The sequence below is a fragment of the Grus americana genome, chromosome 2 (assembly GCF_028858705.1).
Source record: "Grus americana isolate bGruAme1 chromosome 2, bGruAme1.mat, whole genome shotgun sequence".
Taxonomy (NCBI): Eukaryota; Metazoa; Chordata; class Aves; order Gruiformes; family Gruidae; genus Grus; species Grus americana.
Window position 1 is genome coordinate 147,073,802 of NC_072853.1, and position 12,933 is coordinate 147,086,734.

The window sequence follows — 12,933 nt, forward strand, 5'->3', positions numbered from 1 at the left end:
GACTATTATAATGCTCTTAGTAATGGTTGTGATTTTAAGTATATGACGTTAGGCCACTCAGAGTTTCTGTATTGATTTTTTCCTGTTTACAATCAACGGATAGGAGATTTCACAAACAATCACACAGGTTTCCCTCTTGTGCTGCGTGGAGCCTGGCTAGGTCCGATCCAAAGATGACAAGAAGAGGGAACAAGTCTTACTCTGCAAAATTTTCTCTGACTACAAGTATCAGTACATTGTGTGCTTATGTGGTCAGAGGTTTTAGTCTCTGTTGGGACAGTCTTAATGTTGGGTTTTGTTTCCAAGAAGTGAATGATAGACCATCTCAGGGATGGAGGGTGATTTTCCCAGGTCTGGTTTTGAACAGGTCTTTCAGAAGTCTCCTGTGGGGTATCTGATAACACGATTGAAACTGTGCTGCTATAGGTTATATAAAATTAGACAACGGGCTTCATTTCACCTGCTAGCTAGGAATTACTCATCCTTTGTGTTATGTGCATGGGAATCTCTAAGAAGTACAGGAAGAAACGGTACGAACAAGACAGACCTATAGAACTTTCTCTTTGCAAAGTGCAGGTGTGTTTGCTAAAGCCAACCACACCCCGTGACTTCGGCTTCGATACGGGTTGCGACATGCGATGCCGTACGGCCAGGGACGTTGGCAGGGCTGACGGAGGGGGTGCTCCCCGCCTCCCCCCGTTCTCCCGGGCGTACCTGGCTGGGCGGGGAGGGCTGCCCGGGGGGGAGCGGCGCGCTCCTACCCAAACTGCGCCCGGGAATCGGCACTCCGCGAGCCGCGGAGTTCTCTGACCGGTGGGAAGCGTCGTTTGCCAATGACTTACTGACGGCAGACGGGAGCGCGTCCCTCCCTCTCGGCCTCGGCCACGGTCACGGCCACGGCCATGGCCATGGCCGCGCCGGGGCTGACCCAGCCCGGCGCACGCCCGCCGGCCCACGCGTCCTCCCGCGGCCCGGCCGAGTGGCGGGGAAAAGCAGGGCCTGACCCCCAGACCCCCATCCTCAACTTTCTTGCTCTCCCCTCCGCCGCGGCCGCGCCGCCCCCGCCCCTCGGGGCCCGGCGGGGAGGCAGGCGCCGCCCCGCGCCCGCCGCCCGGTAGCTGCCGGGAGGGAGATGCTCGTTGTCACTTTCCCTCTTCCCCACGCACCGCCCCCTGCCCTCCCCCCGCGCCCGGCGGCGGCGGTGCCCCGTCCCCCGGCGCCGCGCTGCGCGCTCCCCGCCGGCAGCAGGCAGGGCAGGGCCGCGCCGCCGCCCGCCTCCGCCCGCCCGCCCCCCTCTCCCGGCATGGCCGGGCGCTGAGGGGCGCCCCGCCGCCCCGGCTCGGTTCGGCTCGGCACGGCTCTGCCCCGCCGAGGGGCTCGGCGCCCAGCCGCCCGCTCTCCTCGCCAATGGTCCAGAGCGACATGTCCAAATCGCCTCCCAGCCCGGCGCAGGAGGTGCAGATGGAGCTGCTGGACAACCCCCTGCCCGCGGCGGCGGCGGCAGCGCAGGTACCGCGGGGGCGGCGGGGCTCGGCCGGCGGCCCGGGGCTGCGGCGGAGCCGGGCTGGGCTCGGAGGGCTTCGCCCTGAGGCAGCGGGCGGCGGGCTGGGAGCGGCGGGCTGGGAGCGGCGGGGCTGCCGGAGCTCCGCGTCCTTCAACTTCGGGTCCCCGCCGTCAGAAAAGTTTGACGGCTGTCCTAAGGCGCCCGAAACCCCTGTCCTCGCCCCCACCCCCAAATGCCCTTTAAAGAACACGCACAGCGGGATGCTCTGTGCCATAGAAGCTCCGTAAGTCAAAGGAACCTCGCAGTTGTCTGGAGGGCATATGTGAGAATATAGATAGGAGAATGCGTTGCTATTAAGGTGCTCTTCTGTGCATGTATGTATTACTGACAGGTTAGGGCTATTTTTCCCTGCTCCACTAACCTGTTGTATCTGTACCTGATGCTTACCACGCGCTGCTGAAACCTTCCTCATCTGTTACACGGGCTGGTAACAGTCTGTGTTGATGGGGGAAGGCGATTCACGCTGGTTGTCGAGCAGGATTTTTGGGGAGGCTGAAGGTGTTGAGCACGCTGCAGATTTAAGCTGCTCGATTACCGTGCAGAAGGTGGTTGTACAGTCATCTCTGAAATTTTAACAGCTCGGTCCACGTGCACTGCGTTCAGGTGGATGAATGAAGAGAGGGAGACAGGGTATAGATGTTTGCACACTTGGTAAAGACTTTATATTTTGAAAGGTGGTTCCTGTTTAATATAAGAATGTTGCATAATGTCTTCGAGTTTGCAATAGTTGGCTACAAAGACCTACGGTGCTATTTTTAAACCCAGTAAAAGGGTGGTAAAATCTGATTGCGTGCGTTTTAAATTACAAACATGCTTGTTCTCGTTAGGACAGAGATTTTTTCCTTTTGGGGTGGCAGTTTTTATTGCTGCTGCCAAAGCTATCTCCGATCCCTTATTTTCTTTGAGAAGGTGGTCCGGTTTCCCCACAGAAGTGCTTGACTGCCAGAGCAAGATGCTGTCAGTCTGTCAAAAGCCTCACTAATTGATCTTTACTTACTGGGGACCAGTGACAGCAGAACAAAATCCAGGCACTGAAACAGAGACTAGGTTAAGCTAAAAAAGAAAAAGTGTCTCTTTGGATGTGAATTTGACTGCAGCCTCCAAGCGCAAAACAGACGTTTCAGTAGGGCCATATGCTTTGCCAGCTTCTCCAGAAGCAGTGGCAAGGCAACTAATTTCTGACCTACAAATCCCCCCCTTTTTATATCTTTTCAGCCCTAAGCACAGAATCGGCAACTGTCAAATCATATGGTGCCTCTCTGCTGTGGACAAATGTCAAATACTGATCATAAAATTGATTTTCACCCTTTCTTTTAACTAGGCTTAAAGAACCTCTGTTTAGAGAGGCAGGATAGTTTGCTAACACCTGCATTATTTATGTTTCAGGTACAGTACTTTTATTCTGTTTTATTGAACTGGTTTCTGAACACTCACAGCCAAAAAGATCCACTTTTTAAGACAGCAATGATGCATCTTTTTAGTTCAGGGAATATTTTTCTGGTTTTGGAACCAAAGCCATTAGGCAAAACAAGAATCATATCTTCTCCGTATATACATGTTATGGTCGTACATGAACATTTGGTGTAGAGGAGATAAGATTACGGAGGCAAAAGAGCCCTTGGTCTGAATAATAATGTTAGTTAATTCCTTAGCATGCACTGCATTGAGAGACAATTATTCTGATCTGAATTTTGGCCCCCTTAACATGATTTCCAAAAAATCAATATTGTAAGATCTTGCTGCTTTAGAATACACTCACAGTGAGAAGGAGAGGCTTAATGAGACCATGTGAATCATCACGTAGATTGCCTACAGGTACTTCAGTTATGCCCACCGCTATCTTTTTCACTGAGGTACTTGAGTATCAATCCTAGAAACATTTCATGCCAAGTAATGCGTCAGGAAAAAAAACCCCAACATTCGAGCTTATGGAGTGATATCACTCCTAAAAGTATTCTTTCTGAAGTGCTATTTCTGAGAGTTATGATTTAGCGCAATGTAATTGAAGAGCTTTTGTAGAGTTGTAACAAGCTGCAAAATTTCTCTTATCCAAGGATTTTGCTTTTGCAAAGCTGAGGATTTCTTTTAACCTGGCTGTACATCATGGCCGGTATCTGGGATCCTGCCTGTCCATCGACTTTGGCCAAACTTGTCACCACTTGGCAGAGGAGTGAATATAGTTAACACTCTGGAAGTAATTACTCTTAAAAGGTAGTTAAATATGTGAAATATTCCTAGATAGCTGCTATTTCTTAGTTTCATAATGCATTTTCCTAACAAGATCTGAAAAAAAAAATAAATCCCTTTAGGTGTTGATCATGACGGTTATACTGTACTCTCCCTGGGAAGTTCTTTGCAACGGGGACAAGGTATTGGTGCGTTATTTCTGTATTACCTAAAATTCTGTGGCTTTTAGGTCCACATTACTGTAAAAACATAATTCTAGGTACTCACTGTGGTCCTAGTCCAGATGGGGTGGTGGTATAGTTTCAGATGTGCAGTTTTACCCAGATGAATGCACGTGCGAACAGTTACACTGTGGAGTTATTCACAACGTCCAAGTATATGTCAGTAAAAAGTGGCAGGTTTAGGTGTGGCCTTTTTATAAAAAATCAGCGTTTGATTTTTCTGACATCATAAACCAAGGAAACTCTGTTCAAATGCATCAGTGTTTGATAATCAGTATCTGTTTTTTAAAAAATCAACTCCAGTCCTCTTTTAAAGTTTTGATATCAAGAACCCCTAATTCTAGGAAGTTGGATTAGTAGAACATTCAATTTAATAATTTTATTTAACTCAGATGCTATGCTGATTTGTTTATAATGTATTATGGCAAAGCATATTAATACTTTTCATGGTAACTCTTGGCCTCTCTTCTTTTCTTTTCCCTCCCTTCCATGTAATTTTTTTCTGATCCTACTTCAAAGTTCCTCAGTCCCCAGAAATCATTAGATTCAATTTCTATTGCTATATTCTCATCATAAAGCATCCTGTGTTGTGTCACAGGAACAGTCACAGCAAATCAGATCAGTAAATTATAGGAAATGTTTCAAACAAAATATAATGAAACCTTGTATCAAGCAACTACAGGCTACCTTGTGGAGGGAGAAGGTATCTTACCCTGGATGAATTCCTCCTATTCCCCATTATTATTTTCCTCCTGTTCTGTTTCTCGCCGCCTTATGCATCATCTGTCAATGCAGGTTCTAACAACCTGACACATTTTAAATGAAAACAATTCTCATCTTGATTGTTTTCTTCAGTTCTTTCACTTGCATTTAGATTTCCTCTGTGCCCCGATACTGTTACGTGCTTTCCCCCTTCCAAGTCTAAAGGCTTCATCATCTCAGGAGCGCTTGGCTCCCGCTGGATGGGTTGCATTGCTGAGGGTAACCCGCAGGCATGGGGTTAGGGACAGGCTCGTTCAGTTTTTCATCTGTATTGACCGTGACTGATGTTAATGTGAATGTGAGCATAATGTGCATGCGGTGACTCTAGAATATCAGCTTAGTTATTTGGCCCTGGCACTCACTGTTGTCCTTCCTGGATCTCCAGCTACCTTTTCAGTTCCATAGCACCGTCCCCTCACTGCCTGTTTTGTGGTAATGAGGAATGGAAAGAATAGCCAGAGATTTATTCTCAGCAGATTAATCACACTGCCCTCTGCTGCTCTCTTTCAGCTGAGCTGGTTTATCGCAATTCATACCATGTTTACCTATTCTTCAAATAAACATTTTTGCAACAGCATATTTCCCAGTACTGGCTTGCAAGAATACTTTGTAAGCGATAAACAAACAAAATTTATATCCCTTTGCTTACTTAAATAATAACAATAACCATTCATTGTAGAGGCATGGAAGGTTTTACTCCCTGCTGGCAGCATCCCTAGAAGCCAGATCCAATGTGGCAGCAGCTCAATGGAGTATATACAAATGAAGAAGAGATGAAATCAAGCTCCATTCATTGGACTTTCTCATGGTCCTCAGCAAGAGGTAGTATTTTCACTCCTGATGTGGTAACCTCCTTTCAGTGTTGTACTGCTTACTGACAAAAATAAGTTTTAATACTCCTTCACTAAAGAAAGCCCTTCAAGTTTCAGCTGTTACTTTTCTGGTGGTTCTTCTCTGCTCTTTGGGTTTATCTTTCGTTGTCCTGAACTCTATTAGTAATAGGTGATCTTGCATGCTTATCTCTTCCAGAGACATTTATTTGCCACTATTATGCATCATCAGCATATATGGTCTATAATCATTGCACTTTACGTTTTCCGAGAGTGTAAAATCCCTCTGAAACAATTCAGCAGTTTCAGTCCTAACTTATTTGAGTATCTGGTTACCATCTTCTAGAGACGATCTCTGTTTTTGTCTTGTTTTGTCTCTAGGTTTATAATTACAAACTGTTAGGAATGAAAAGTTCCTGTGCTCTTCCAAGGCTGGCTTCTCTGGAGTCTCAGTTACTTTTCTTCTGCTTCTTTTACGCAGTTCTTTTCTGTGCTGGGATAGAAGAGATTCAAAATAACACAAAACAATCAAAATCAGCCTTCCTGCCCTCCAAGGGCTTGCCTTAGTCTCTGTCGGCAGGACAGCAGACCCTTAGCAGAGGGAAGCTTCCCCATAGTTGGCTGTCGCTCCCTGCAAATATCTTTCTGTCATAGTCGGATCTCGTTTTCTGTTTGCTTGTGTAAGAGAAATACAGAAATCCGTGGAGAGGAGGTAGGGAGGAGCAGACACGTGGCCTACGACTGTAGCTGGCAATCTTAAAAGGCTGCAGGAGGCACAGTGGGGTTTGGGCATGAGCTTCAACACCTGCTGCTGTTGTGTGCTCCTGTTTTGCTGAGTTGCGAGCAGACATCTCCATCACTGGTGTTACGGGAGACGTGCAGCAGGTTTGCACCAAGGTGGGTTCCCAAGCCACGGGGGAGGAGGAGAGTGGGCCAAGTCCCCTACTTCTTGTCTGGTGGGTGGAAACTGCCAGGTGACCCAGTCTGAGGCCAGGGCAAGAGCAGAAGTGTAGGAACTGGTGAGAATTGGGCTATTTCTAGCTGCAGTACTGGCAAGGCTTTACCACAGGCCAGCAAAAAAGAGCGTCAAAGATTTAACCCTGTTACAGATTTCTCAGCAGAAATGGGTTTTCTTTTCTTATGGAGGAAAATGGAGCATCTGTCAAAGACTTATTTTTGGATTATATATGCAATTTTGGATAAATAAATTTTTTGTTTTGTTTTGTTTGGATGGATTTTTTTTTTGTCTAAGTGAAAGATTTTATAAAAGTGGAATGGACTTAGCAGACTCATCATTGTAGCTTGTGTGAACTCGATGATTGTATATGGAGATCCTTACTTTGATAGGATTCCTGAAAGGAAGTCTTGTCTTTTCTGAATGGTGTCCTGATAGTAAATGGTGTTTGTTTCAAGAAATCCAGGTTTTGAGACCTAACCTTGGGATTCTTCTCTGCTCTGACATGAATTTGTGCTCCTCAGGCAACTTCTTCACTGAAGATATGTCACAGGGCTGAGAACCTGTCACAGGGCTGCGCTGGTGTTGATCGTGTAGGGTGACCTGAAACCCTGGCCCTGAGACAGAGGCAAGGCAGGATATATTGCTATGTCCAATATTGCCACGTTTCCCCTGTTCCCGTTGTGGAATGGAGCTGTGGAGTGCTGGGAAGCTCGTCACCAAGGTCTATGTACATGTTCCAGCCCTTGGCTGGATTGTCAGAAGGCTGACCACCCCTCAGTTACGAGATTAGTGTGATTTGTGGTGCAAAGATCAGAAATATTCATGCTTCTTTCAGTAGCTAACCCTTTATATCCAAAGACGTGCAGTTTGTGTTGTTTGAGTGTGGGTGTGGAGGTTTACGGTTGTGGAGCTTATGCTGGAGGCTACACCGCCCAGTAGCTGGAGGATGTCGTTTCTGAGTGGTGGCAAGCCTGGCCATTGACCAGAGAGGGCTCAGGAGGTCTGACCTACAGGAAAATTCTGTTGCCTTGTTGTAAGGAATTGATTAAAGTGGCAATTAGTTGTTTTTCCAAGAGGTGGATGGAGCTGGGTGTGCATGTTCTGCACTGTCCTGGCATGCTATTCTTTGTCTGGGACATGGGCATTTTTAAATCTCTTTTAAAGCTTTTGCATGGGAAGGACAAATGCTTAGTGCACTCTTTAATTTCTGGCTTTTCTAGCAATTCTCTAATCCTTCAGGGGGTCACTCATTTCCTTTACCTTTAGGTATTCTTTTGAGCCTTGTAATCGGTCATTTGTTCATCTGGGATGGTGAAGCCTCATTCCAGCTCTGAATTTTTATCTTCTGGTTTTGTTCTCTCCAGTTCCTTTCTTGCATCATTATTTCTGTTTCGAGACCTGACTTCACATCAGTGACTCTGCCGCCCAAATCTTCTGCACCTTTCCTTTTTTCTTTGAATGAGACCAGTAGGATAGTTTTTAGGGGTTTATGTTTGCCACTAACCATGATATCAGTCACAATGACTGGTGCTGTGTTACCCGTTATAATTAGTAAAGGTTCAGACTCGACCCTGTATATACTGCTGCTCTCTGCTTTGATGTAAAATACCATTGGAGTAGTTACTCGTGAAGAGCATTTTAAGACTTTTAATCAAGATCAGTTCCCTGGTTGTAGATAGTTGGTCTTTTTAAATGTTTTATATTCCCTCTTCCAGATGATAGTATTTTTCCTACAGGGATAAACCATGCCTTCTGCTTGTCGCCTGTGTTAGAGGATTAAATCTTATGGGTGCATGCTTCTCGTGTTGAGGCAGAATCTCATTAAAATTAAAGGGTTTTACTGAGCGACACTGATCTCATCTGTTTGCAGTAACAAGTAATTGTATATGAAACTATTAATTATCAGGAAACTGCTATGCATGCCTCTAATGCTTCATCGGATTCCCATATTTTGTTTGATTAGATGGGCTGGATAAAGGTTGCACAATGTACTTTCACGTCAGAGTTGGAAGGCAGAGTCTATCTTTGCTTTATTAAGACTTTGTTGATGACATTTTTTTTACGAGATTACTTGGTAGGGCTTTCTTTGGGTTTTTTTAAGGTTTCACATTGTCTGCCAGGTATTTTAAGAAGCTGTAGAACATAAGTGCATGTGTTGTTTCTCTCATCTCTGGCAACTCAACCAATTTTAAAAGAACTTCACACATCTGACTAATAAACCAAGCTACAGTTTTGATCTTGTAAACACTTACATGTATACATAACTTTATTTGCGTAAGATGTTCTGCTGAAATCCAGTGAGAATGTTCCTGTCAGCAAACTTTTTTTTTTACATAAACAATCTTGTTTGCAGTGCCAGAGTCGCTTGTATTAAAATTAGCTGGGGTGAATGACGGTATGCCGTAGGCAACCGGTTATGATGGGTTTTGAGACTGTTACCATTGCGCACTGTATACTGGGGTGCAGAGACTTTTGGTCCCCTATGGTTGTTCTGTTATATATATATAGAGAGAGAGAGAGCACCACCGTATAGGTTAAGAAAAACTGCCTGGTATTGCTGCTTTTACTGGCCAATGTCCGCACGTCATGATTCAGCCCTTTATTTTTAGCTACCTAATTGCAGCCAACTGCTGCACAGAACTCAGATAAGGCAGCTAATTTTAATATGAAAATCACAGTAACATATCGTGTTCATTGTGAAAAAAAATAATTCTTTTTTGTTTTCCAGAATTGAAAGTAACTGGTAGATTTTTTTTTAATTTTTTTTTTTTTTTGTACAAAGGTCTTGTTCTCACATTAAGCTCTTATGGAAAAATACACTCAAAGAAGCAAAAGACTTATCTCATTTTTAGAAGAAAATTTCAGGCATTTCTCACTGTGGGAATAAGAATGACAGGCCTGGAAGACAAATGTAATCCCAGATTAGCATTCTTTAAAATAATGAGAAGAGTCATCAAATCCCACTTTTCCCACTTGCTGAAATTGTCCCCCTTTCCTCGGATTCGGAGTTGGTCTGTGCACAGAAGCAGCTGTAAAACTGACTTTCCCTACACTGTGTAGCCATGGACTGCCAGCATGTCAGCTAGGGTTTTTGGGTTTAAAGTCGGTATTTAGCTAGTGCTCCTGAATAGTTTTCACTTATGTAAGACTAGAACAAAAATGTGCATGTTGCTATGCACAAAAAACCCCAAACAAACAAACAAAAAAACCCCCACGAAACTGAAGAATCAAGGTAAGTTTCAGTTTAAGCTGGATTTGCTGAGTGATGTTGCCCAAAATAAATGCTTTTAGGTGTCGCTCTGCAGGTAAAGAGGTGTGCATTTTATCTGTGCTTGTAAGTTGTTTTTATTCTGCCCTTGTTTGTTTTATCCTCATCACTCTAGACACAGTCCCTCTTCTTCCTTTGTAGTATTTTTTTGTGTTATAAAACTGAACACTATGATTCTGTAAATAAAATAAATATTGTAGAAACTGGGTTCAAATAAAAAAAATGACTGTGTAAGAGAATATGTGTACATTTTTTCTAGTATTTCTTTGGGGATTACAAAATACTATCCTGTACACAATTTATGAAATTGCCTAGATGATGTGATCTTTATGTAGATGCTTTATATTCCTGAGCTGCTATGTGAAAGTTTTGAATTCTTTATTTTTTTGTAAGTATATGTCAATATTCTTCCACAAAAATTGGAGAGAAGAGGGTCAGAATGTTGGCAGGTAACTACAGTTACCTCAGTAAAAAACACTTTTAAGAGATAAATTTTTATTTAAGGATGTTGTTTTATTTGAAGACTACAAAGATACTTTTAATGTATTTTATGTACCATTACATTATATTATATTATGTGGAATATTATATTATATTGTATGGAAAGAGATGGTTCTCCTAGAACTGTCTATTCTAACAGTAAGTGGAAAATGTTTTGAATAATTTGCAGGCAGTAGTTGTTCTGATCTAATCTTTATTCTTATAAATCTATTATCAAAAAGTTCTTCTGCTATCAAAGATCCCTTATAGAAATACAACTACGTAAAGTCATTCCTCATTCAATTTTCATTTTACATTTTGTGACGTACTGGGCCACAGTTCTAGACTCATCAGAAAGTCATATTTTCGTCCCTGTAATGTGTAGCGTGCTAATATTTATATAGCTCTGCCTTAACCAACTTGTATAGCATCAGCTCATGCGCCTTTCAGAAACTTATTACACGGCTTTTTTACAGTTTTGCAAAAATCATATGAATTTGGCAAAATATCTTTCCCATAAATCTATATTTTGGGGAAAAATCTTTGCTTTTCTTGTAAGTCATTGTTAGTTCAGTGACATAACAGATATTAAATTATTTTTGCTGAGAATCAGTGTCAGGTTGACAGATCTATTGTTACTCGAGTCATTCTTTCTAAAAGATTGGTATAATGTGAGATTTCAGCCAGTGCTCTGAACTTCCCCAGGGTCAACACTAACGGTTCAAATACAGCCCGAGACGGTTATCGAGCATCTCATGGCGACAAATTACCTAGATTAGGCAATTTGACAAATGATCTGAAATTAGTAGTGGTTATCTCTCGTCCTCCTCAGTTATTCTTAGGCTGCAAAACATTCCATCATATTTACCATATGTGTTACTGCTAAGAGCTACAGCTCAGGTTTTGAAGTCATGATCTTAAAAATCTGCCAGTATGACATTTTAAGCGTGCCTCCAAGCCTGCGCTGGAGCCCACCCTTCCCTACCATGAGAACTGATGGGACGCAGCCGCAAAGCTCAGTGTGGTGCTCTGAAGACTGCCCAAGCCCCGCGGACACGCTTTATGTACCCAACCAGACTTTTATCCCAGGGTTTGATTTATCCGGGCCAGGTTGGCAAGAGTGTTGTGTTGTAACACATAGAAGCAGCCACGTTCTCTGGTAAACTGATCATCACTTTCTCATTGTGTCTAAACCCAGGACCAACAGCAACTTAGGGCCAAAAACAGCAGCAGGATGTGGATGTATGGACTTGGAATTCTAGGAAATAAAATAATTTATTAGCGTAATGTTTTGAGATACCAGCACGCTAGTACCTTATTATCAAGAGGGTTTTTTGTTGCTGCTGTTGTATATTTTAAGGAGAACAATGAGATTTCTGTAAAGAAGTTTTTATTCTTGGGAGAAGGTTTGTGAGATAGTATGGGGGAGGATATGAAATTACTCTCCGAAAATTTAGCATGTAGGTGATGGAGGCTTCTGTTTGGTTTTGCATTGCTTTTTTTTTCCCCCTGAGTTATTGTGGAACTCAAAAGTTTGGTGCTGAATGCAAGATGAGAGCTAAGATTGGGAATAGGCCAAGGCAGACCTTCAAAGTGAAGACAAAGACCCTGTTTATTTCAGGGAACTGTGGGAGGGATTTAAAGACAGGAGACGTGATCCAGAGAGATGGATTAGTAAAATGACCTTTACAGCAGCATGATGAGCGAGGAAAAAAATTGCATTTATCAACCTCAAGGAAAATAATGTTTGAACTAGTCAAGACATGATTTTGATGTAAGCGTAGATGAATTTAAGCAATGTGACTACATAGGAAGGGCTGTCTCTTCATGCAGTTGTGCAGAAGAAACCTGTGAGGTTTTGCTGTAGCCGGGAGGGATGTCCTGGGGAGGGTCCGTGGTGGTGTCATGGCACAGTTTACAGTCACCACGAAAATAAGTGGTTGTGAATAGCATAGTTTTAAACTCTTTCGTGTTTTTTGAAATTTCTTTTATGATATTCATTGATGGTCCATATTCATCGCACAGAACAAATAGCTTTTGGGGGGGGAGGGGGTTGGGCCATTTGCTGTGTTTCTAAACCGTAGTGTAATAATTTTTTCTTCAGCCAACCATTCTTTCTCCTGGTGTCTTTTTGATTTCCTAATAGATTAAAAATGATGCTTTGCTTTTTAGTTGTATATGATCCCCTTTCCAGTTACATGTTTAGTCCTTTTTTATTGTTATACTGCTTCTACTGACTCCAACTTTTTTTAAAAAAATAAATTATTATAAAATATTTCTCGGTTGTAAGATTGTAGCTGAATCAACAAGTTGTTGGTCACTTCTTGCTGTTTAATGTTCCCTCAGCTGACTTAGCTGACAGCTGTGATGTACTGGAGAATGCTCCAGTATCTCCTTTCCTAACTTGTTTATTTAAACTAGCTGCAAAACAAACTGTACTTTTTAATCATTGTGACTTGCATGAATAATATTACAACTATACAAGTCTATAAATGCTTCTCCAAACCTGAATGAGAAAAAAACCCAGAAGCATTCAGGGCCCAATTGACCAAGCCCAGTTGTGTTGGTGAGCACTTCCACACATAGTCCCATCAGTAACTTACTGAATAAGTGCTTATTAATTGGCATGAAGCTGATCATCTGAATCCCTGCTAGCCTAGGAG

At 43.1% G+C, this 12,933-nt stretch overlaps 1 protein-coding gene across 4 annotated transcripts in view; it reads left to right on the forward strand.

The window, feature by feature from the left end:
• Positions 1–1,211: 1,211 nt before the first annotated feature.
• Positions 1,212–12,933, forward strand: part of CACNB2 (calcium voltage-gated channel auxiliary subunit beta 2) — a 253,162-nt gene continuing 241,440 nt past the window's right edge. For all 4 annotated transcript variants that reach the window (XM_054814568.1, XM_054814569.1, XM_054814574.1 and 1 more), the window contains exon 1: positions 1,212–1,509. In XM_054814568.1, the coding sequence (XP_054670543.1) occupies positions 1,408–1,509 (102 nt within the window). In that variant the 5' untranslated portion in view covers positions 1,212–1,407. The remainder of the gene's footprint in view (positions 1,510–12,933) is intronic.